The following is a 26,096-nucleotide window of genomic DNA, read 5'->3' as shown; positions in this document are numbered from 1 at the left end:
TTAATTGCCTTTCAACCCAATATCCTATCAGAAAAATCTAATATCGGTCAACCTCTAATTTATATTTATTTATATAATGGTACATAAACCAATTTTAATGTGATATATATGTGGAAAACGTCTCGAGTATTTTAAACTTGCATATAGCCTACCCTGTTTCTCTGGTAAGCAATGTTAAGCCCATGTTGAATGTGTGCGCCTGCTTAAGTAAGAGTATGTGATACATGATTTACTTTGAGATTGTTTTGTTATGGGGATACGGTATTAATTTTATTTGTTTAGGTCTTGAAAAATGTCTTAAAATGTCTAAATTTGATTTTAAAAAAACCCTGCAGTAATACTGAATGTAATATAGTGTTTTCAATAAATGTATTCTTAACATTAAATATACCCAAAAATTATTTCAAATATATACTAATATATATATATATTAACAGTATATACACCGATCAACCGCAACATTAAAACCACCCGCTTAATATTGTGTAGGTCCCCCTCATGCTGCCAAAACAGCTCCAACCCGCATCTCAGAATAGCATTCTGAGATTATATTCTTCTCACCACAATTGTACAGAGCGGTTATCTGAGTAACCGTAGACTTTGTCAGTTTGAACCAGTCTGGTCGCTCACTGGATGTTTTTTGTTTTTGGCACCATTCTGAGTAAATTCTAGAGACTGTTGTGTGTGAAAATCCCAGGAGATCAGCAGTTACAGAAATACTCAAACCAGCCCATCTGGCACCAACAATCATGCATGCAATTAGCTAATCAGCCAATCGTGTGGCAGCAGTGCAGTGCATAAAATCGTGCAGATACGGGTCAGGAGCTTGAGTTAATGTTCACATCAACCATCAGAATGGGGAAAAAATTTCGATTTCAGTGATTTGGACTGTGGCATGATTGTTGGTGCCAGACGGTGCATAGTGAATAAGACATTTACTTATAGCCACGAGAAGTGCTTTTACCCTTTTACTAAGTTGCATGGGCCACTTCTATTAAAATGAATGGGAGAAATTAGAACGCCCAACTGCAGCCAACGGTCAACAGATGTAAATAGGAAGTCCACGCCTTACAGGTAAAAGAGCCAATCACCTTTTAGGTTGAGACATCCCCTGTCAACTCGAGAATGCGCATTAGCTATAAAAAAAAAAAGTTGAATTTTTTTTTTTTTTTTTGCGTAATCTGAGGTAAAGAAGCACCATTTATGATACCAGTGTTGTCAGATTTTACTGCTGATTTGAAATATGTTCTTTGATCGTAATCTTGACCAACCGTTTTGGTGGTTTCATTCTTTCCCCATTCAAGTAGTTAGGAGCTACATTGTCATGACTGGAAATAGCCTCCTGAGAGCGTTCCAAACATGGCCGACAGTGGACTGACTTGCTATAAAGACTTTGGTTGCACTCACGCGCTCGTGCGGATCCAGCGCGCAGCAGCAATCTCCTGACAGTTTAAACAGCCTGGATTGCCTGCTTGGATTGTGACCACTGACCATCATGATTTGTGAATGAGAGGAACTTTTGATCCTGATTCTGGTGTTTTGATTCTGGCTGATAGAATACGTGCTAATAAGATATTAGATGAGCGCTCGACAGGTAGAAAATGCTGGATTTTCGTGAGGTTCGTGAATTACATCTATTTAAACTAGATATCTGCATATCTGCAAATGGTATATAATAGAAGTTTTATTGATATTTGCCTTTTCTCATTAGAAAATAAATTTAAAAGTGACAGGGAACTGCTGAGGAGAGGCTGTTAGAATACGTGCTTTAGAGGTAAATAAATGAGCGCTCCATAGGATGCTGGATCTGCTGAAGTTGTGAGGTTGGTTTATTACATCCATTTAAACGAGATATGTGCATGTTAGCAGACGGTATATATGATATTAGTTTTATTGATATTTTCCTTTTTATCATTAGACAAGACAGATAAAAGTTACAGGAAACTGTTGAGGAGAGAGAGGGTGAATGAAACAGGCGAGCACTTTAACATTATGAGCTCAAACGCGTCTGCTGCGGCTCTGATATGCGGACCATTTAAATGACACTGTGTTGCACACCCATCTACTATTGTAAAAACACAATGCACGTAACAACAAAACGACCGTGGCTGGTCGTTTACATGTCTCTGTCGCTTTTCATGCAAGCAGACAATTTCGGCACCCTCAAGAAAAAAATCAGCCAAATAGGAAAATTTATCGGCCGAAGTAATAATTAAAAAAAGGCAGAATATCGGCCTCAGCGATATATCGGTCGACCACTAATATATATAATATATATACACACACATCTGGCCATGTAAAATCAATTTATAAAACTCTCTCTCTCCTGCATGCACGCTAAGCTTGGAATCGATGCTGTATTCCCGTAACGATAATCAGACAATTTTCCAGATGATTATCGATATATATCGGGATTTCTTTCAGATATAAGTAGGGCTGCTCCTTGCACAACAGTCTTTGTCTTTCAAACATATTTCTCAACACAACTTTGGTAAAGTTTGAGCGGCAGAGTTAATTAAAGGGTCACCAGACGCGTCTGGCGGACAACATGATATTTCCTATTAAAGTATGTACGCACACACTGCGGGCTTGCCGTCTTCAGAGGCTGTTAAAAATTCTGCAGCTCCACGGAGCTAAACTTGCATAGTGTTCCTTTAAATTAGACCCAGATCATTATCAGAGGACAAAGATTATTCACTCTAGTCATTACTGGATGATATATTGTGTATAAGTATCTTTCATAGAGCCTACACAATGTATTTTCAGTTACAGGTACGACATATTCAGTGCTACATACAGGGAAATTGCATAATAAGCTTGCTAATAAACATATGTAATTATTCAGTTTGCACAGTTACACAAGTTTCATACACTAACCTGCAAAGTCATCAAGGTCACTTTGTTAATTCTTGAAGAAGTACTAAACCCTTCAGAACTTTGGACTGCCATCAGCTCTTAATGTGTGTGATGCCTTGTTCATGCTGTGACTGGCTTCAGTAAATGTTATGTCACCCCCTTGTGGTCTCCCAAAGCTGTTATATCAGACACATTGAATGGAATGCAACTGGCAGCGAATAGAAAGCACACAAATTAGGCTTCTAATTTAAATGTCGATATCGATGCCTCAAATACAGTTGTGCTCAAAAGTTTGCATACCCTGGCAGAAATTGTGAAATTTTGGCATTGATTTCGAAAATATGACTGATCATGCAAAAAAACTCTTTTATTTAAGGATAGTGATCATATGAAGCCATTTATTATCACATAGTTGTTTGGCTCCTTTTTATATCATAATGATAACAGAAATCACCCAAATGGCCCTGATCAAAAGTTTACATACCCTTGAATGTTTGGCCTTGTTACAGACACACAAGGTGACACACACAGGTTTAAATGGCAATTAAAGGTTAATTTCCCACACCTGTTGCTTTTTAAAATGCCATTAGTGCCTGTGTATAAATAGTCAATGAGTTTGTTAGCTCTCACGTGGATGCACTGAGCAGGCTAGATACTGAGCCATGGGGAGCAGAAAAGAACTGTCAAAAGACCTGTGTAACAAGGTAATGGAACTTTATAAAGATGGAAAAGGATATAAAAAGATGTCCAAAGCCTTGAAAATGCCAGTCAGTACTGTTCAATCACTTATTAAGAAGTGGAAAATTCGGGGATCTCTTGATACTAAGCCAAGGTCAGGTAGACCAAGAAAGATTTCAGCCACAATTGCAAGATTGTCATCATTGGATGTCTAGAGAGTGTTCGAATCCATATTTGGAAAGTGGCATATCCCACCCGTGTGAGCAGACCCAGAGCACACATACACGCACTGTGCAAAAAAGGGCACTCAATGCACCTTTTATGGAGTGATTTAATAAGGTGCTCATGAGATTTTTCTTTGCATTCATAGTTTTCAGTTATTCCATTTTAATATTTTCTGTTTGTGCTTTATAAGAGAAATCTTTCAAAAATGCCTTCAGGGTATAAGGGGGTTAAAAGGTCTTCAGCATGTCACGGAAGGCTACATCCACAATGTGCAATTGGGCAGAGACCTGAGTGATGCAGAGCTTTCCTACAGGATCAAAGCACATGCTTATCATGTTCTGCTAAAAAGAGAAAAGCCTAATTTTTTCGGGCTACAGGAAGAGGTGTAATTTTGAAAATGTTATCAGAATGAAATTAACCGGTTACCAGCATTTAAAAATAATGTTTCCACTCCAGAGTAATTGAAAGGGATGTCGTTCCCGTTTTCATTCTGCAAAAAAATGTGTTTGTTTTTCGGTTTACGTTTTTCGTTCCTTGAACCATTTTTAGTCCCTGTTCTTTGTCTTAGGTCCAAAGCCCAAAGTAAAGGTGGATGACTTTGAGGATCTTCTCTCCACACAAGGCTTTAGCTCCAAACTTGATAAGAAGACACCCAGAACCATCGCTGAGATGAGGAAGCTGGAGATGTCAAGAGACATGGACCCTCTCAAACTACAGGTACAGGCAGCTTCATGAGACACAGAGGCTGTTGCCTCAAAATATCTAGTGACCTGCCAACGTGCCTATGATGCTCAGAATCATTAGCTGGGTTGGCAGCTCACAAGAGATGCCAAACAACACAAGACTGAACAGTTTTCAGCACTAGTTCATGCTTCAAATTTGAAAAGTTGACCCCATGAAATCAAAATTAAAATTTTGTAACTTTTAGGCCATGTTTGTTTGTTTTATGGTCATCTGTATGCTAATGTAGTGTACTTTCAGCAGATATAAACATTTAAAATTTGCAGTCTCTCTCTTCCGGCTTAATATTGTTCAATCAAATGCTTTTTACAACGAGAACACACCCTCCCCCTACATCTTATCAGCGCACATATCTGTGTTCTAATATAGATAGGTGATGCCTTTCCAGGGCACTTCGGAGGGAGCACAATCCAAGCTGAAGGGTCATTCTAAACAGAATTTATAATAAGAATGACTCAAAGTGTTTTCCGAATGACCGTTATCACCTAGGGATGATAGGAACGATCACTTCTGAATGAAATGCGGGAGTTGGATGTGAAGAAAGTAGCTGGAGTTTATTTATATTTGTAAAGCAAGAGGTTTCTTGGGATGTACAGCACGAGTAAGTGTTCTTTTATCTTTGTTTAGTATATTGTGATTCAAAACATTGGCAATGTTCTACTCGCTTGTTTCTCATTCACCTTGCATTGGATTTTTCCACGTCCATCTAAAATAAAATATTGTTCACACATATCATATATGAATTGCTATGCTATGAGTTTTCTGCGTTATGTTCAAAAAATGTAATATATTAAATGCAGCCTGTGATGGCATAAAGATTCTGAATTAAATATTAATGTCCTCAAAACTCGTAAACTCAAGCCTCTGCATTGTCCCTGTGCATCTAAAATATATACTTTTTTTTTTTTTACAAAAACTACACTGCCTGGCCAAAAAAAAAGTTGCATATTCTAATAATTTGTTGGCTCTTCTTTAGCTTTGATAAGCTTTGATTACAGCACGCAATCATCATGGCATTGTTTCGACAACCTTATGCAACGTCACAACATTTATTTCCATCCAGAGTTGCATAAATATTTGGCCAAGATCTTGTATTGATGACGGGAGAGTCGAACAACACCAGCACATCCCAAAGACTTTCAATGGGGTTAAGGTCAGGACTCTGTGGTGGCCAATTCATGTGTGAAAATGATTCCTCATGCTCCCTGAACCACTCTTTCACAATTTGAGCCCGATGAATCTTGGCATTGTCACCCTGGAATATGCCTGTGCCATCAGGGAAGAAAAAATCAATTTATGAGGTAACCTAGTCATTCAGTACATTCAGGTAGTCAGCTGACTTCATTTTATTGCCGTATAGCGTTGCTGAGCCTAGACCTGACCAACTGAAGCAACCCCAGATCACAACACTGCCTCCAGAGGCTTGTATAGTGGGCACTATTCATAACGGGTGCATTGCTTCATGTGATTCTCTTCTTACCCTGACGCGCCCATCGCTTTGGAAAAGGGGAAATCTGGACTCATCAGACCACATGACCTTTTCCCATTGCTCCACAGTCCAATCTTTTTGCTCCCTAGCAAACTGAAGTCGTTTTTTCCGATTAGCCTCACTAACAAGTGGCTTTCTTGTGTTCACACAGTTGTTTAGCCCCAATCCTGTAAGTTCTCGTTGCATTGTGCATGTGGAAATGCTCTTACTTTCTCTATTAAACATAGCCGTGAGTTCTACTGCCGATTTTTACGATGTGACTTCAAGTGTTTTAGTGATCTCCAATCGTGATCATTCAAGATTTTTTCCCGACCACATTTCTTCCACGAAGCTGACGGTTCACTACTATCCTTCCAGGTTTTAATAATGCGTTGGACAGTTCTTAACCCGATTTCAGCAATCTTCTTAGTTGTTTTTTTTTTTTGCTTGATGCAGGCCAATAATTTGTCCCCTCTGAAACACTGTAACGTCTTTTCCACGACCACGCAGGCAGTGTATATGTGTGAAATTATTAACGGTAGCATCAAAATAAGGTTGTGAAACCGTAAAGAAAATTACTTTGGATATTAAAATGTTTTTAAAACACATTAGACCTGTAAACATAGACCAGTATGTGCCATGTTAGTTTGTGAGCCGGTTATGTAGTAATGTACTCATTGAGCCAGTTTACATGCACACCAATACGCTGATAACTCCCAAATATATGCTTTTTTTTTAAAATCAGAGAAAGCAAGAAAACCGCATTTTCATTAGGTTTCAAATAATTGCGTTATTCTCTGCTTTTGACGTCAAACCGTGAAGAGGCATGTGCACAACACTTGTGTACATTGGATAAGCCATAATGATGTAAACGCAATAATTAACATTGTCATTCGGTTCTCAAGTCAGTGGAATAGCGAGCCGATATAAAGATCAGTTTCAGCTCCCCAGCTGAACCAAGGCGGTTTATTGGCACGAAAAGCAGCAGCACCACATGGAAATGTATCAACACACTTGAGAAATCTGCACTCGTCAGGGCAATTCATGGGGACTTTAGGTTAAACTAGGAACTCTACTAGCACCATTTAAATCTTACATTTTTGTGTTTGGTTTTTCAAGGACATGCACTGATGAATTTGCTGAGTAATATTATGATGATGAAGGTAATGTTTATATGTTAGATCTTAGATTGGATTGAGGGTAAGGAGCGTAACATCAGAGCGTTGCTCTCCACACTACACACAGTCCTGTGGGAGGGAGAGACACGCTGGAAACCTGTCAATATGGCTGATCTAGTCACACCTGACCAGGTGAAGAGGGTCTACAGGAAAGCCGTGCTTGTTGTGCACCCGGACAAGGTATGTTATACATTGGGAAAAAATGCTCAAACTGCTCAACTGGTTTAAAGAAACCAACATTTAAAGGCCCAGATATACTTCATATGAAATCGAAAAACGAACGGCTGTGATGTCATTTAGAACAAAATCTGTCCAAAAAGGTGTTTTTGAGTTTGTTTAGGTGGTTTGTAACAGCTCGCCTGGGCGAACTTTTAGGAAAACTTCTTACAGGCTGCTTAATACCTTCTTACTGCCATTGGTCCACGTCATCATTAGGTGTGACCAGAAGCTCCACCTACCTTGAGGCCAGCAGCTAATTCCCATTCACGGCATTCAGTCAGTTAAGATCAGTCAACATGAACACACCGGTGTGCAGTTATTAGCAAAATGGTGGAAATTAAATTGCATCTGTATAATCGTTCGCGTCAAGACATTTTCCAAGAACATGTTTTTTTTATTAGTCTTTAAAAGGAATCAAATCTACTCAAATACTCTTAAGTACCCATTCACTCTTTTTATATATATATATATATATATATATATATATATATATATATATATATATATATATACACACACATATACATATATATATATATACATATACATACTGTATATACATATATATATATATATATATATGTGTGTGTATATATATATATATGTATATACAGTATGTATATGTATATATATATATGTATATGTGTATGTGTATATATATATATATATATATATATATATATATATATATATGTATATGTATATGTGTGTGTGTGTATATATATATATATATATATATATATATATATATATATATGCTGCTTCACTCATGTGCCATCTGCAGTGAAAGCCATTCACACATCTGCCCATTGTAAGGTATGCCTGTCATCATTCTTTTGTCTGTATTTTTCCCATTAACACTCTTTTATACACCAATCTTTGCAGTAGCATCAATGCAGTAGTCATCATTAATTACAATAACAGAGTGTAATCCGCATATAGTGTGTTAGCGCATTAGCGTCATGAATTCAGAATGTAAACAAGACAAATCGCACATTTTGTACAGCATATACAGTATATTACTTTAAATCATCGAGTGGTTAAAAAAGCATCTTTTAAAGATCTAATATGAATTCTACTCATAGAATGAGGCATAAATTAATTGATAACACATTTAATGTCATATTAGTTTAGGTTTTACTGAGCATCCTCATATTTAAATGTGCTTCTAAACGCCTCCCACAGCTGAACGAAGAACAAATAAGAACTTCTCCGGAAGTATATCAGGGCCTTAAGTCGTCATTCACAGAAAATGTTGCCCTCCGCCCACTGCCAGAAATGAACTTTTTCATTAAGGGGGCAATATGTGTAGGGCTGGGTTTTGGCACTGATTTTCCAAATGTAATCCAATCCAATTAGATTCTAATTTAGATTAATTTGGGAATATTTCAGTTACAATATCAACATGCATGTGCATCGGCAGAGTTTTCTCCTAAGTTCTGCTGGTGCAAATTCCATGCATGTCCAGGTCTAACATTTGTCCTTGTGTTCATGGATGGTGGAAAAATAATCATCTTTTAATTTCTCTCCCAGGCTACAGGTCAGCCATACGAGCAGTACGCTAAAATGATTTTCATGGAGCTGAGCGATGCCTGGTCAGAGTTTGAGAACCAAGGATCCAAAGCCCTTTTCTGAGCATGCTCAGTGAGGGTCTGCCGGGTACAATGCACCCCCTAAACGCAGGCTGAGGCCCAGTGCTCTCCCTCCACACAAACAGATACACTGCCACTGAGAGTACACAGTGGATTGGAGAGAGAGAATCTAAAGTGTGACAGATGTTTCCGTCTGAAAACAAAGCAAGAAGACAGAAAGGAAACGAAACTCTTTCTGTTTGAGGAACGGACAAATATCTTTTTGACACACTATGTCACACTCTCCCAAGGAGTGAAACCTGTAGCACTGGATTTCTCTGCCTTTAAAATGAGACCATGCTATCATCCTTTTGGCATTTGAAGACGAATAAAAACCACACACACCTGAAACTGCAGTCTGCACTTCAAATGAGCTTCAAACAGATGATTTCTGGAAAGATAGGAACATGAGAGAAATTATAATTGCTGATTTATTTTATGCCGTGCTATGCGTCCAACTGTGTCATTTATTTGTTTTCTTTCTCTTGAGTCTTATGTGATTTGTCAATTATTGATGTAAATATTTGATCTCTCTCTCTCTCTCTCTGTCTGTCTGTCTGTCTGTCTGTCTGTCTGTCTGTCTGTCTGTCTGTCTGTCTGTCTGTGTGTGTGTGTGTGTGTGTGTGTGTGTGTGTGTGTGTGTGTGTGTGGATATAGTGTTCATCCGAAGCTAAACCAGAGGTATTGACTTCTGCACTCGAGGTTATGATGTTTCTGTTGAAATTTTTATTACTTTTTTTTGTCTTATCATGTTTGACTGATCACAATTGTTTATCCTCTCCTAGCACCTCACTGTAAGATTTGTTTGTGTATTTCTGGGTTTCAGGGTTTATTATTTGCAGTCCAAAGGATATGACACCGAAAAACTTATCACATTTGTAAAAAAAAAAAAAAAAAAAAAAAAACATTTAAGTTATGTTCTAGAAATGCCTACCTTTTAAGTGGTGTTAAATGCCATTTGATTTGGTAATTCATAATTAATCTGTGAGCTTTATGGCTTTTTATCTTAAGGACTAATCAGAAATGTGTCTTATTTATTATTTCAAAAGGTGTATAAGTACATGGTGATTATTTCCAAGGCGGATTTAAAAATAACTCGCAATTAAATGTATACGATGGGGAAAACAAGCAAAGCATTTAGCAAAACTAAAGTCATTCCAAAGCATCTACTAACATGAATGTGTTTTTTAAGATTATTGCTGGCAATTTGGAATGTAAATTTTTTATATATATATATATATATATATATATATATATATATATATATATATATATATATATATATATATATATTTTTTTAGTATTTCTTTTCTTTCAATATAATCCTATTTTCAATGATTCCTGATTATGACACTAGCAAGTTTGCACCATTCCCTCAAAACATTGGGTCAGCTGTGGATTCATGGGTGAATTTCTACATGTCTGAGTCGTATTTCACTCCTTAATTAAAAGGAGTAAAAAAAATTCAACCTATTTTGGGATCACTTTTTCATGCCAATTAAGCACCTTTTAACCACAATTATCATTACAGTCAGTAAAAAAAAAAAAGTATTAAAGTTATGAGAATAACCATTGAGAATAAAGGGAATTACACACACACACACAAATCTGGACATATGGGATTGTCATAAAAATCCTTAAAATATGCTTCATTTTCTTAAGGCAAAATATTTATCTTTTAATTTGGGGGTAAATGTGACATGGACATGTTTTCCTGAGATTCACTGTTGTGCACCAAAAATTAAAATTGAAGAGAACTGTATTAAACAAGGGGGTCTGGAAGAGAAACGAATTAGTGTTGTTCTTTCATACATGTAGTATGCAAGATTTTTTTTCTATTATAAACAAATTGAGGTTTGGAGGAAAATGTTGAATTGACTTTTCATTTTTGTAACAGGCCTACTGTGTTTGTAACCTGCTGTATTTCTGAGAATAGTCATGTGTGTTGTACAGTATCTGAGATGCTTAGGAACTAATTACTGGTTTCTGAGAGGTGAGCATGGAATTCACAACATTTGCAGACGCGTTGTGTCAAAGTGTCTCTTTAATGAGATACTGCATCACATGTGTAGAGTGAATGAGGAGCTGGTTCAGATCAGTGGAGTGTTTTAGTTATTCACGTCCACAGAAATGAGTCTCAAATCAAGGTGCGTTAGAACTTGGCAATTGTGCTAGTGTTTAAAATCATCGATTTGCTAAGGATGAGTTAAGTTTACAAGGCTCTGAATGAAGAAAAAAATGATTTCAGTCCCATTAAATTTCCTTAATATTCCGTGAATACACACATCTCATAAACGTATGGAAGAAAAATAATGCTGCCTATTTTGGTGGAGATATGTCTCCGTCTTATAAAACAACAACTAGAAATGTCCTTTCTTTTTTTGCCCATTCATCTTTTCTATTGATGTAAACAAGCGTCCATACCAGCTGTCTACAGCAGTGGAGAACAAATGCATAACACCAGTCTTACATTTATTTAAATGTCACTTTTTCTTTTTTTTTTTCACACTTAACCATAAAACCAATAAACCATAATCATGGATTGGATTAAGATATTTTTATTATGACTATTAGTTCACTTGTGGCCTAGGGTGAGGATTTGTCTTCATATGATGTAGGTGAGTGGATTTGTTTGATGGTGGGTTGTGTTATGTAGCATACTTGTTCTGTTTTTGCAATATGTATACTGTGCACAGCTTGCAATTTGACTGCATGGAATACCCAGATGACCTACAACATTTGGCAAAATGTGAGGCATACAACACAAGTAGCTTAACTGAGTGTAATAATGAGGTCATAATGATTTTGTAAAAAAATTATTTTGAGCTTATTAGTTTTATAAGAATAGTAGGTAATATAGCTGCAAGCAGCAATGACGGGCCCAAGCACCATGGGTCCATTTCCACCCGGTGGCTTTCGGAAAACAAAGCAAGGTAAAAGCAAATGCATTTGACATTAATCTAAACGATTTTTAAGCAATTTGGGTAAATATAAGAGGACTATTTTAAAGTCTGTTGTAAGAGCCACACTTCCTTCTGCCAGGTGGTGGTGCTATGACCGTGACCCAAAATAGTCACATCCATGTGATCAGCCCCCAAATCAAAACATCTAAATTTTGATCTAAATCACACAATGCATACAGGAGATATGAGACACTTCCTGTTTCTCATTTTTTCGTTATTTAATGCCTTGCGTATTCATGGCGCATCAGAATAATACGAAAATATAATAAAAATAATATACAATAAACAGTATGCACAAAATAAGACTATACAATAACAATACAATGTAAAATGCAAAGTAATCTCTTCAGTAATCAAAATACTTTTTGAATGTAACTGTATTCTAATTACCAATGATTTAAATTGTAACTGCAGTGGAATACAGTTACTTATATTTTGTATTTTAAATACGTAATCCCGTTACATGTATTCCGTTACTCCCCAACCCTGCGTACAATCACAATAGAAGCCCACAAGATGTTTTCTGAAACATTTTATAATCAAGTTGGAATAAAATCCGTGTCAGCTCAAGTGCATGCTGTCATTAAATCAAAATACCACATTCTGACATTAAAGTACATTTTCCCAATTAACTTCTTTTTTTTTTGTTATTTTTTTTTTTTTTTTAGTAAATATGAAAAAATGCAAAACAAGCATTTTCACTAGTTTTCTCAGACATTTACACCCCACTGTATACTACAGTACAAACATACAAACTGATTACTGATTGATTAGTGACAAAATATCATTTAGACTGAGTTGTAAATAATTAATTTAAGAGTAAATCAATAAATGTAATGCTTTTTTTGTTATTGGGGGTAGATTTTGTTGAAATGAAACCTATGGCACTGGGGAAGAGAGAAAATATTTAGTGCAAAAAAAGTCTTCTCACTCTTTTTTGCTTTTATGCTTTGATCTAAAACAGCAACGCATTATAACATATTTACACATTTTATAGAAGATATAGAGGACTACAGTCACTATAGTGATGAGAAAAGCGAACACATCCAGACAGTGGTACTGGTACCAGGTAAGGTTATGGGCCTCCACACGCAGGTGTTTAGCACCCTTATTACGCATGACAAACTCTATCCAGAACACGGCCTCATCCAAAGGCTTAATTGGTCTGTCATGATGAATCCTGGACAAACGCATGGCATTCTCTTTATACCTGTGGAATAAACACATAAACAGAGTAAGACTAATATTTCCTGTGTAGTGCCATTTGTCTGTCTTGCTGTGCAATGAAACCACTGCCAATTAAATAACATGAGTAACTCACGAGGGGTCGTTAATAACGGCGTCGAGTCCGTCCACCAGTTCTTGAGTCTGCATGTTTTTAATGCTGTCCATGACAACAGCAGCCCCCTTGGCCTTCATATGGGCCAAATTATCTGGCTGGTCACCAAACAAGGGGATTCCGACCATTGGAACACCATGATATATGGCCTCATATATGCCATTAGTGCCCCCATGAGTAATAAATGCTCTGGTTTTGGGGTGACCTGAAACAAGCGAATGACATTTCATGCTGACTTTAAATTGAATTAGTCAGATTTAGGTTATACAATGTTTATTTTAAAACAAAAATTAATATACTCTCACAACAAAGTAACACAAACCCAATAAATCATTCTGAGGGATCCAGTTAAAGAGTCTGGTGTTTGCACCAAGAGTATCTGGCTTCTCTCCAGAGTATCTCCATAATACCTACAAAAAAAGGAAAAAAAAAAGAGAGAATTACTACCTGATTTAGAGTAAAAATGAGAAAAAGTAAACGTTCATTTGTTTGTTAAATTTGGAAAGAACAAAAAGAATGATGTAAAAAATGGCAAGTGACCTTCTGAGGTATCTGTGCCAGTGCGGAGGCAATCGTATTGCTCCTCTCTTTGGTCATGTTCTTTACCATAGACCCCAGTGTGAACACCACTATCCCATCGTCCCCTGAACTCTGCACAAACTCCTCCATATCCTAAACACACAAAAGGTGTGTTAAAAATGACGCTGTGTTGATTTCTGCAAAATCTGAAATATGTTGGCACAGGTAAAATTGATTTAAGTTTTCCTGTGTGAAATGTCCACTAATGGCAAGTTCTGTTTTCTCCAGTTCTCATAATATTCAAACTATGTGTTTGACTTATGAAATAAATGAAATCTCTGGTTTTATTAACAACAAATGGGATTGGGATATTGAAAGGACAGATGCACCTTTGGTAACGGCTTGGCAGGGGTGCAGTGAAGCCCTCCAACATATTTGAAGTTGGGCAGAAATGGCCGTGGAAACTCAAAATCCCAGTAGGTTCGGATTAACCAGATATCAGCTTTACCCATCATCTCACAATAGGAAGTGGGTTGTCCTGGAATGAGGAGTGCTTGATTGCGTTATGGGGTTTAGAAATTCATTCCTCACTTTAATAAAAAATTTAAAAGGAAAATTAATGTTACAGTAAGGCTATAATAGTCATGCACTTCAGGGGTTAAAAAGCAGAAATGTGAAGCACGTAAATGTGTGCTTTAGTGTAAATTGTCAGTTATGCTGTGGTTACTACTGTTCTGTGAGTATAAACTTCTAGTTATTCAACAGTCACCCATGTAATTCATGTTGTTTGAATTTTTTCTATGAAAAAACAATACATTGTTGTATCTCTAAACGTATAATGTATAATGTGTTTATATGCTTTACATGGTCATGACAGGAGTTGAAATGTTAAAGATAACTTTGCACAGACAATTAGCAAGCAATTCTATCGCATCATCATGCATTGCCATTTACTTCCACTGTAAGTGAATTAATGCAACCTAGATTTTGTGTAGTTTTAGCACACAGTCAAAATTATTTTCAGTGGTAATCAAAGTTGTATTACAAATGCTGCTGATAGAGCTTAAAGGAAATTTGTTCTGTTTTACAATGTAAAACTACCTTCTATCCTAATTTAATGTGTACATACAACTAGTTTACTTTTACATTTGCAGTTATAATCAGTGTTGGGTGTAATCAGATTACAAAGTAATTAGTTACTGTAATCTAAATAATTTTAGGCACAAAAGTAGTGTAACACATTACATTTTATATTCTTGTAATCAGATTACAGTTACTAACTTTCAATGAAAGTAATTACTTTTAAGTACATTACTTGGGTTACAAATATTTAAAATATATATATAATTTATGTGTAATACAGTTAAAATGTGAATTTGTGACAAGTGTTTTAGAAAGTAACTTAAAGTAATTAGTAATGTGATTATTTTTTCATTTAAGTAATCTGAATATAATTTTAGAGAAGTAGTTAGTAATTTGTAGTGAATTACTTTTTTTGGTAATTTACCCAACACTGGTTATAATCAAGATGCAGGGGCTTTTACATAGACAGTCTACATCTGTCTGTCCAAGTATATATGACACAATGCATAATAGAATATTTGAAGGGAGGACGTCAAATACGCCGGGTTAAATATACGTTGCACGTCACCTCTGTCATTTGGAGCATGCATGCACACAACGGTATGGCCAATTGTGGCCCAATTAAAGTGTATACATGCTGGGTGAAGCTGAGGTACAATCATATTATCTAGATCTGTTAGTCTGACTTCACAAAAATCTGACTGAGACGATTTCAGTCAGACATTTGCTGCCTTCATGTGCTGTCAGAATTATCCTACTTCCCACTTCTGAAGTGGTAATTACAAGTATGTCGCGTTCAAGTGCTTTGCTGTCGTAAAGAACAGGAAGCATGGATGACAGCAGGTTCCTTCATCCATATTTCTTGAGGAACTTTTATTTCGACACCATAATACATATTACTAAGCTTGCTGATGGAAATGGAATTTCGGTCAAATATAAGCATTTTACACAGTGTAAAAATTTACAACATGCATCAAATGGTTGCAGATATATTTAAATGTATATGACGAAATGGCAAGCGCTAACAATTAGCTGTGTTTAGAAAAATTAATAAAACCTGTCATTCACTACTGAAACCGTATTCTCCTCCGCCATGCTGAAAGTTTACACCTTCTCCCAACTCGGAACCTCAGGTATCAAAATGATTTCAAAGTTTCCGAGACGTAATTACGACTTGAGTCATTCATGTCCAAGTTCAGAGTGGGAAACTCGTATTTACGAAAATTCCAATAGCATGAGAAGGCAGCATAAAGCATTTACAAGACATTTCTAAAAGACAAATTATTGTTTTAGTCCGAGTGAATTCAAACTTTTAAAATTGCATGTTAACATACCGAGTGTCGCTTTCAACATTGCAGTTTGTTTGAGAATCCCGACTAGGATTGATACAGCAACATTGCATCAATAGCATGAGCTTATGCATGCACACAACGGTGATTGTTCTACCATTGGCAGATGGGTAGAGTGTTTGCGAAACTTTTTGAAAACAGTAATTATTTTGCCAATTCGGTTTGGTGACGCTAGTGGCGCAGAAATTACACTTCATTTTTGACTTGCATTGAACCGGGAACATTCCCTTAGCTCACCTAAATAATCAGTGTAGTAGTTGTTGAATTTTCTCCACACAAAATTGGCCATCACATCTTGAGAAAGGTAGAAGAGCATGTTGATGATTCGCTCTGTAAAGCTCATCTTGTCTGTGAGTTTACTCATGGCTCCAGGAACAAATGATGGTGGAGCTGGTATCTGACCACACATCCGCTCTGCAGAATTAGCGATGGAGAATCGGAACGTGTACACCAAGGGAATGTTCAGTTGTTCGGCCACTATATCGCTGCATGGGTAAATCGGGTCAGTCAAAACGACGTCAAATTTTTCATGCCGCAATTTGTCCATCAACTGTGGAGATTTTAGTACTCCGTCACAGTATGAAAGACATATTTCAACATTTTTGGAGACAAGCTCATAAAATTTCATTTGCACCTGCAGTAGGTTTAACTCATCCAGCTCATAGATCGAGAAGTGTAGAATTTCCTCGAGGAAATCATGTATATCCTTTGAAGACATGGACACATTAAAGGGCAGGTAGGAGAAGCGATCCGATTCTTTGGCATCCATGAACATAGAGGCATCTGGCAGCAGCACTGTAACACCGTGTCCTCTGTCAATCAATGTTTCCATCACAATTTTCAGATTAATCCAATGACTGCCATCAGTTGGCCAGACTAAAACATTCCCACATTCTGCTCTGCCGAGCACAGTTAGCAGGGAAAGGAGACAGACTACGAGTCTCATGATTAACTGTGATACAGTGTGATCACTCAGTGTTCCTCAATCATATATGGTCAGGTATAATTATTAACCTAGTATATGATGCTATAATAAGTGCAAAGTCATGGTGCTGATAAGACAATGGGCTGTAGAGTATAAACAGAAGGGTAGAGCAGGTTCGTACTGTACGTGACTGAAACTTGAGTAATCAGTGTTGTTTGTCAACTACTCTATTCTTAGACAGGTAACAAGCACTTTAGAAGAAATACGGCCTTCAAATGCAGTCTGAAATATCGTAGATATGAATTATGTCCACATCAATGACCAAGCGAAATCGTATGTACCCATGAGAAACTCAAAATTCTCAATGATATCCGAGTAGCTACTGTAAGATCAGAAATTGGAAGGGTGTGTCCGCATGAAAGATAGCCGAAAGCAATTCTGATGGTAATAATTGTCTTTGAAAAGTTATATTAATTAGTTATACGACAGAGCCTTTAGTCAACTAATTTAAAGCTCTAATTAAAATTTTTAATACTACGCATAAATAAATCATATAGGTTGTGTTATGTACAACAAAAAGAGCTTCTGCCATCTTTCAGTGTTTACTTTATGATTTGATTACTCTCGAACTGTGTTTTGAACTTCAATTTGCTACTACTCATATCTATGGAAACAAAGACTGCCCATCTTTGATGTAGGAGCTTCCCAGGTGAACTGGAGAGAAGGGTCTGTCTGCGTCCTGCAAGACTACTACAAGTCACGCCCACTACGAGTCACGCCCACTGAAAATTACACCCCCTTCAAAAAAACGGCCCTTGCCCTGATTAACTACTGTAAGCCTATAAAAATTATTAGTATTCTGAGCTGTCGGGTTAGATTTGGCGCAAAATCGCTGGTTTATGACGTTCATCCTTGCGTCATTACTTCATGTCCACACACATAGGAAAGAAGTACCGGCTGTCTCATGCAGTGCTTGAATTTATTCCAGTTTCACCCCTATAATATGTATTACTTCTGAAATTGACTTCTTGTTATTGTTATATTGCATATTTAAGCATGTAATTTTTACATTTAATAAAGTATATTTTATCCCCATCATTACTGAATCCTCGTTTTATGTTTTAGGTTTACAGTGTTATTGTATGCATTGCAGTAACTGAGGCTGGACAATATAGTATAAAATTAATAAAGTGTTCTATTGAACTCGTATCAGCCCTATCACAAGTTTAACCTCGATGTTACAAATCAAACATTAATAGTAGTTAAAACACTTGAATAATCATATTAAGATCTACTGGTGGTGGCTGAGGAGAGTCCCCTGTTCTCTATTTAAAAGTACTTTAAGTGTAGTGTCAGAAAAGCGATTTAAGTGTAAAATTCATTCAAATATGTAATTAAGAGTGTTGTTTATCTTCATCAAAACAATATTTCCATTTCAAATGTTTAATCGTGTAACATAATATCAACATGAAAATAGCATGTTACGACTCTGGCTCCAGTCATGATCACACATAGGCGATGTCCAGGTAAGCTCAAATTGGGAGATTCATCTGCCCGAAGAGCAGTGTCAGAACACGACTGACGTGATTTATTCTTCCGCAAATTGCTTGCAATTTTGCAGATGTCGCTAGAGAGCACAAAGTTACGAAGTGCAGCTTTAACAATATGATATGTGACATATTTTAAAATGCATTATTTTATATTTACATAGTTAATACAACATTAATCATACAGAGATTTGATAGGATTTTAAAAGCTCTTTCACTCTTTGGGCGTGTTGTGTAGTGGTGTTCCTTGTCATCTTGATAAGCAGATATATTTGGAACTGGACGGCAGTAAAATTCCCAACCAAGGCTTAAACTTCTTGGTGTGTGTTGTCCTTTTTATAAAATATATAAATATAATTCAACACAAATATGAATAACATAAACTAATTTACATTAGCTTTGAACATAGTTACAGTACAATTCTTTAATTTAAAATGCAATGCTCAGAGTTCATTAAATTAAATCTATTTTGTCACTCATTTCGATCAAATAATCCTAATATACTGTAGACAATATCAAGGACTGTTCGTTGGTGACGTCAAGTGACGTCATTGTTGAACATTTCCTGCTTGACAAAACGGTGTCTCAAACAGCTCCATAGCTCCCTATGTAGTGAATCAGTATATCGTGAACAGGAATTCGCGCACTGGAAAGGATGTCCATCCACTGAACACTGTGACACTTATGACTCAATCACCTGCGACATGTTAACGAGCTCGCGCATTCAAGCGCAGCTGTTATTAATCAGCACCATCGCTGTATACATGACACTATCGTTCATTTTCGTTGAAGATATTCAAACGTACAGTGTTATTATAACAGATTAATGGCAAAAATAAAGAAATAAAAATATATCGGAGTGTATTTTAAACCTTCTTTTAACAACTCAAATATTTAAAAGATTGTTTCACTTTCATGGTAATTATGAATGAAAGACATTACAAACAACATCGCTTTTAAAGTGAAAATAAGACTTGGACTTCATACTTTTACACTTGTGCTTGTCATCTAACAACTTGAGAGACTTCAGAAGACATGACGTTTCCGGTATGGGAACATATGCTGCGTCCGAATATCCATACTTTCCTACTATATCCACCTTTTTCCTGACTTCTCCATGGGCGGCGCCATTGCGGCGATAGTCTTCCTCTCGGAAGTTCCACACTTCCGCTTAGTTGTTGTTATGAGTTAGACTAACGTTACTGGTGATGAAGAGCAGCTAAGGGTCTGGATAATTATACGCTGTTATAGGGTGTTATAACAACTACAGGTGGCTTAAAAACTACTAGAGCCCAGTAAATTTTACCATGTAAATTTGTGTGATTGTGTACTTATCTATTCAGGGATTGACGTCAAAACTAAAAGTCCACATGCAGCCTTTATTGAGAAAGGGATTTACGTTAAGTAAATACAGATTGTTCACTCGTTTTGAGTGTTAGTGATACTATAGTGCTTGGTAATGGGAATAAACTGCGAAGCGAAAGTCTGTAGCATCCGCATTGGAAGAACACGCTAAGCATGATGGGTAATTCACTGCCTGTGAAAAAGGTGGATAGTATGCCAATAACAGTATGCCAGTGGAGTAGTATGTCCCAATCCACAGTATTCATGAAGCAATAAGCAAGTACCCAGATGACCTACTATTTTTGGTGAGATTCTGAAGTGTGGGGTAGCGTTGGGCAGAGATCTGAACAATCATTAATAATTTATTTAACATTAAATTTACATGAAATCGTCAAATTACACCTCCATGTAAACTGCATTCAATGAATAAACATAAAACATTACATTACAACTCACCATTTTAGTTGGAGGCGCAGCTATGCTGTTCAAGAAACCCAGGCGAGGGAGACGAGCAGGCACGCTGGTCAAGCTCTGTTGGCGGGGCTTTCGAACAGTGCTGCCGAGCATTCATCTAGCGAATCTCCACTCTCTTCCTAACAAAACGGACGAACTACATCTCCTCACCCGTACAAACAAAGACTTTTCAACCTCTGCTGCCTTGTTCTTCACAGAAACCTGGCTGAGTGAAGACATTCTGGACAGCGCGTTACATCTGCCGGGCTTTCAGCTGTTCAGAGCGGATCGCATTGCGGAGTTAATGAGGAAAACGAGAGGCGGTGGAACATGCTTTCACATCAATGAAAGTTGGTGTACAAATGTAACAACGTTAAAGAAGATGTGCTGTCCTAATTTGGAAGCGCTCTTAATTAACTGTAAGCCTTTCTACGTGCCACGGGAATTTTCTTCGTTTATTCTGGTGAGTGTTTATATCACGCCAAACGCGTGCGTGAGTGCCGCACTGCAACAGCTGGCTGATCAGATCATAGACACGGAACAACAATACCCAGACTCAGTTATTATTATTCTTGCTTTAACAAAGCAAACCTCACACGTGAACTGCCCAAATACAAACAGCACGTTAAATGCTCCAACCAGAGACAGAAATATACTGGATCACTGCTATACAACAATAAAGGATGCATATCGGTCGCTCTGTCCCGCGAGCAGCTTTGGGACTCTCTGATCACTGTTTCCAACCTACAGACAGAAACTAAAATCTGCTAAGCCTGTAGTAAAGACTGTAAAGACATAGACCAATGAAGCAGAGCTGGAACTACAAGTCTGCTTTAACTGCACTGACTGGAGTGTTTTTGAGGCTGCAGACACCGACCTGGACAAGCTCACAGATACTGTGACATCATATATCAGTTTCTGTGAGGATATATGCATTCCTACTTGGACTTTTTTAATGTTCAACAATGACAAACCATGGTTTACAGCAGAACTCAGGCAGCTTCGTCAGGCCAAAGAGGATGCTTACAGAGGTGGGGATAAAGTCTTGTACAATCAGGCCAGGAACACACTGAATAAGGAAATCAGAGTGGCTAAAAGAAGACTCTGAGAAGCTAAAAAACAAGTTTTCAGCTAACGACCTTGCATCAATGTGGAGTGGCATGAAACAACTTACAAATTACAGGATTCCTACCCCCAACCCTGTGGTGGACCACCAACTGGCTGACAATCTGAATGTGTTCTACTGTAGATTTGAAAGGTCCAATCTCACACCCCACACCCGCTCTGACCTTCACTTCACACAAACACCAACACCTCCTGTAACCCCCCTCCTGTTACTCAACCTGCACTTAAGATCTGTGAAGAGGAGGTGTGCCATGACTTCCGAAAACAAAAGACAAGGAAAGCACAGGGCCCAGATGGTGTTTCACCCGCGTGTCTTAGATCCTGTGCTAACCAGCTGGCTCCCATCTTCACACTGATTTTCAATAGATCACTGGAGCAGTGTGAAGTCCCATGCTGCTTCAAACACTCAGTCATCATTCCTGTCCCAAAGAAACCAAAAATCACAGGACTCAATGACTACAGACCTGCCACCCTGACGTCTGTGGTCATGAAATCATTTGAGAGACTGGTGTTGGCCCACCTGAAGGACATCACTGGACTCTTTCTAGATCCCCTTCAATTTGCTTATCAAGCAAACAGGTCTGTGGAGGATACAGTCAATATGGGATTGCATCATATCCTGCAACATCTGGACAGACCAGGGGCACATACAAGGATCCTTTTTGTGGACTTCAGTTTGGCTTTAAACACTATCATCCCAGCTATATTCTAGAATGAACCACACCAGCTCTCTGTTCCCACGTCTATATGTCAGTGGATTACCAGCTTTCTGAAGGACAGGCAGCAGCTTGTGAGACAGAAGAAATTCACTTCCAGCACCAGGGATGTGTGCTCTCCCCACTACTCTTCTCCCTCTACACCACTGTCATCGGTCTCATCCGAGATGACGATGAGTCTGCATACAGAAGGGAGGTTAAACAGCTGGCTGTCTGGTGCAGTCAAAACAACCTGGAGCTAAACACGCTCAAAACAGTGGAGATGAATGTGGACTTTAGGAGGAACCCCCCAACACTGACTCCCCTCACCATTCTAAACAGCACTGTGGCAGCAGTGGAGTCATTCAGGTTCCTGGGCACTACCATCTCACAGGACCTGAAGTGGGAGACCCACACTGACTCCATTGTGAAAAAGGCCCAGCAAAGGTTGTACTTCCTTCGCCAGTTGAGGAAGTTCAACCTGCCACAGGTGCTGCTGATACAGTTCTACTCAGCAGTCATTGAGTCTGTCCTCTGCACTTCAATAACTGTCTGGTTTGGTTCAGCTACGAAATCGGATATCAGAAGACTACAAAGGACAGTTCGGACTACTGAGAGGATTATCGGTTGCCGCCTGCCCTCCCTTCAAGAACTATACACTTCCAGAGTGAGGAAAAAGGCTAGAAAAAAAAATGCTTTTTAAACAGTATTGAAGGAGTTCCCATCAATACTGGGCAATTATTAGCTGCTTTTTTATTTTTATTATTCTGTCCAAGTCATCCATTTCAAAAACATTTTTTTTTTTTTTTTTTTAATTTTACTTTTAGTTTTGTAATGAAATAATATGTTGGCACAATTATATTTTTTGTCTACAAAACTAATTTCAAACATTTAAGCATACGCCTTCAGATCAAAAGATTTTTAAGATCATGAGAAACATTTCAGTCAAGTGACCCCAATCTTTTGAAATGCAGTGTATGTGTGTATGTATGTATGTATGTATATATGTATGTATGTATGTGTATGTGCATGTATGTGTATGTATGTATAGGTGTATGTATATATATATATATATATATATGCTAACTAAGACTACCAGTCAAAAGTTTTGAAACACGACTGAAATGATCTTAAAAATCTTTTGATCAGAAGGCGTATGCTTAAATGTTTGAAATTAGTTTTGTAAACAAAAATATATTTATGCCACCATATTAATTTATTTCATTATAAAACTAAAATTTTATAATAAAAAAAAAGTTTTTGAAATTGATGACTTGGACCAAATAATAAAGAAAAGCAGCCAATAAGTGCCCAACATAGATGGGAACTCCTTCAATACTGTTTAAAAAGCATCCCAGAGTGATACCTCAAGAAGTTGGTTGAGAAAATGCCAAGAGTACATGTCTGCAAATTCTAGGCAAAGGGTGACTACTTTGAAGATGCTAAAATATGACACAGTTTTGATTTATTTTGGATTTTGTTTAGTCACAACATAATTCCCATAGTTCCATTTATGTTATTCCATAGTTTTGATGACTTTACTATTATTCTAAAAGTGAAAAAGAAATTATAATAAAGAATGAGTAAGTGTTTCAAAACTGTTGACCAGTAGTGTATGTATACATGTATATGTATGTATGTAGTATGTACATATAAATATATACATACATACACACTTACACATACATAGTGCAAATCTAAATACAAATCTATATACAGTGCAAGGGAATGTAATGGCAGAAGAGGTTGATCCTCTTCCTGAACTGACATGGACGATTTGCGGGGCACATTTGCAAACGGGTTACGGACCCTTTCCTTTGCACTTCTTGGATCGCTTGAGTTTGGGAAGTAACACTCAAACTCGGTTGCTCTTGTTAGGCAATGTCATCAATTCTCCATGTGACAGTGGTAGCTGAAAGAGGAATCTGGCCTATCTTGTTAGCTGCAGCTTCGCCTAACATTTCATGGCAAAAGTCTTTGGCAGCCGGCAAAATAAATTCTTCCTTGATAGTGAAGAGCTTCTTAACTTTAGCGATACAGTCAGCCCCCAAGTATGATGCTCTCAGTGCAGCTACATTTGTAGATGTGGTGGCTTTCAGTAGTTGCTGTTGCCCTGTTTGTTTGCGTTTTTTCCCATTCAAAGTAATCAAGGGGTTTGTCTCTCAATGCTGGGTGTTTAGTTTCAAGATGCCAAAGCAATTTTGAGGGCTTCATTGACTCATTAGCTAATTTCTCTCCACATATTATACACATGGGGTTTGGAGCATGTGAACTGCCCATAGCGACGAAACGGTATTTTAGATAGAAGTCATCATATTTTCTGTTAAAGGCGGCTTTCTTTTTCCCTTTTACTCATCAGTAGCTGTCTCTGCATTATCGCCATCGCTTGGTCTTTTCCTACCTCCTCCACTAATGAAACTTTCGAGTGACATTTGTTTCACAGTCATGTTAACATTGGCTGTTGGAAGAGTGGAACCGATGTTTTCAAAAATTGCGCCTTCTATGTAAATTTGGATAGTGGCAAAGAGCACAACAAATAATACAGTGAGGTATATCAGTGCTGCACAGACATAGCAACTCTTCCACGCCCGGTACTGGTTACCACCCGGAGCTTGGGGACCTCTAAACTAGGGAACTGATTGAGACGCACCCAGATTGGAATGCCCAACGGACCCAATCACCTTTTATATACAGAAATCGCCTGTTAATCAACATGAGAACGTGCATGCGCATTAGCTATACAAGACGTGAAAAATTCATTTTTTTAACGTAATCTGAGTTAAAGATGCAGAATTTTTTATACCAGTTGTTACGGAACAACACACCCCTCCCATGGATCATCGTCGCCCGTGGTGACTTTTTCCATTTGGTGGCACGTGACGGGGCTTATTTGAACCCAATGAAGAGCCTCATCACCGTTGCCTTTAAACACCGAGCGCCTCTCCTCGGGAGATCGGTCTCTAGCTGCTGGTGTCTTTGCAGGTCCAGGAAAGAAGGAGGGAGGGTCCAGTGTGAGTTAGATATGTCGCCGGACCTGCACCCCAGAACCCCGGCTGCTTGAGTAAAGCCGCCACCCCAAGCACCTCGGACCAAGGAGAGGAGCGCGTCGCAGCCGCTGGGATCTCGCCCACTATCACTTGGACCTTCCCCTGTCTTCACTACTCTTCCTTCACATAGCCCTTTCCACCGCGAAGGCCCCAGATTTCCCTTTGTTTTGGACATTTTAAATAAATGCCTCTCCAAGGCATTGTGTCCATCTCTTGCTCACCCCGCCACACAGTGTTGTCGTATTTTACTTCTTGTATGTTCTTATATTGTTCTTTTATTGTAATCTTGACCAACCGTTTTTGAGATTTCGACTTTCCCCATTCAAGTAGATAGGAGCTGCATTTTTATTCCGAAGAATCTCTTGGTAAATATTCTTCTGAGGTATTCGAAAGGCTTGGGACTGTGTGTAAACAAAAGCAAGCAGGGAACAATTCCCAATGATAAAAAATAAAAATCCTGCTCTACATTTTTTTTCTCTCGTTGAATATCCTGTCTCACCTAGAAATACATCAGATTATGCAAGTAAAATGTGTTGTGAACAACATTTCATGTTGACTTACATTTATGCATTTGGCAGATGCTTTTATCCAAAGTGACATACAGTGCCCTTATTACAGGGACAGTCCCCCTGGAGCAACTTGGAGTTAAGTGCCTTCCTCAAGTACACAATGGTGGTGGTTGTGGGGATTGAACCAACAACCTTTTGCTTA

At 37.9% G+C, this 26,096-nt stretch overlaps 2 protein-coding genes across 7 annotated transcripts in view; one reads left to right on the top strand and one right to left on the bottom strand.

The window, feature by feature from the left end:
- Positions 1-9,657, top strand: part of LOC127430104 (cyclin-G-associated kinase-like) — a 69,611-nt gene extending 59,954 nt beyond the window's left edge. For both annotated transcript variants that reach the window (XM_051679586.1, XM_051679596.1), the window contains 3 exons: positions 4,328-4,476; positions 7,150-7,326; positions 8,899-9,657. In XM_051679586.1, the coding sequence (XP_051535546.1) occupies positions 4,328-4,476; positions 7,150-7,326; positions 8,899-9,000 (428 nt within the window). In that variant the 3' untranslated portion in view covers positions 9,001-9,657. The remainder of the gene's footprint in view (positions 1-4,327; positions 4,477-7,149; positions 7,327-8,898) is intronic.
- Positions 9,658-10,242: 585 nt separating this feature from the next.
- LOC127430279 (UDP-glucuronosyltransferase 2C1-like) lies at positions 10,243-26,093 on the bottom strand. Of its 5 annotated transcripts, XM_051679994.1 has the most exons (7): positions 16,884-17,257; positions 16,487-16,799; positions 14,207-14,355; positions 13,839-13,970; positions 13,621-13,708; positions 13,281-13,503; positions 10,243-13,169 (listed from the first exon to the last, which is right to left on the bottom strand). In XM_051679994.1, the coding sequence occupies exons 1-7, from the start codon at positions 17,193-17,195 to the stop codon at positions 12,887-12,889; spliced, it is 1,500 nt and encodes a 499-aa protein (XP_051535954.1). In that variant the 5' UTR covers positions 17,196-17,257; the 3' UTR covers positions 10,243-12,886. The 5 variants fall into 5 exon arrangements, with proteins under 5 accessions (XP_051535954.1, XP_051535962.1, XP_051535977.1 ...); XM_051680002.1 differs by lacking the exons at positions 16,487-16,799; positions 16,884-17,257 and adding an exon at positions 25,947-26,093; XM_051680017.1 differs by lacking the exons at positions 16,487-16,799; positions 16,884-17,257 and adding an exon at positions 20,522-20,541.
- Positions 26,094-26,096: the final 3 nt, after the last annotated feature.

The sequence above is a fragment of the Myxocyprinus asiaticus genome, chromosome 3 (assembly GCF_019703515.2).
Source record: "Myxocyprinus asiaticus isolate MX2 ecotype Aquarium Trade chromosome 3, UBuf_Myxa_2, whole genome shotgun sequence".
In the NCBI taxonomy this organism is placed as follows: domain Eukaryota; kingdom Metazoa; phylum Chordata; class Actinopteri; order Cypriniformes; family Catostomidae; genus Myxocyprinus; species Myxocyprinus asiaticus.
Note: the sequence above shows the minus strand (reverse complement) of the source record. Positions and strands in the feature narration are given on the sequence as shown.

Bases quoted from the DNA above. Each gene is read 5' to 3' on its own strand.
- LOC127430279 (XM_051679986.1), bottom strand. From the start codon at position 17,195: ATGAGACTCGTAGTCTGTCTCCTTTCCCTGCTAACTGTGCTCGGCAGA. The intron at 14,356-16,486 runs GTGAGCTAAGGG...TCCTCATTCCAG, and splicing joins CTACTACACTGATTATTTAG to GACAACCCACTTCCTATTGT. The intron at 13,709-13,838 runs GTCACTTGCCAT...CTTTTTTTGTAG, and splicing joins TGGCACAGATACCTCAGAAG to GTATTATGGAGATACTCTGG.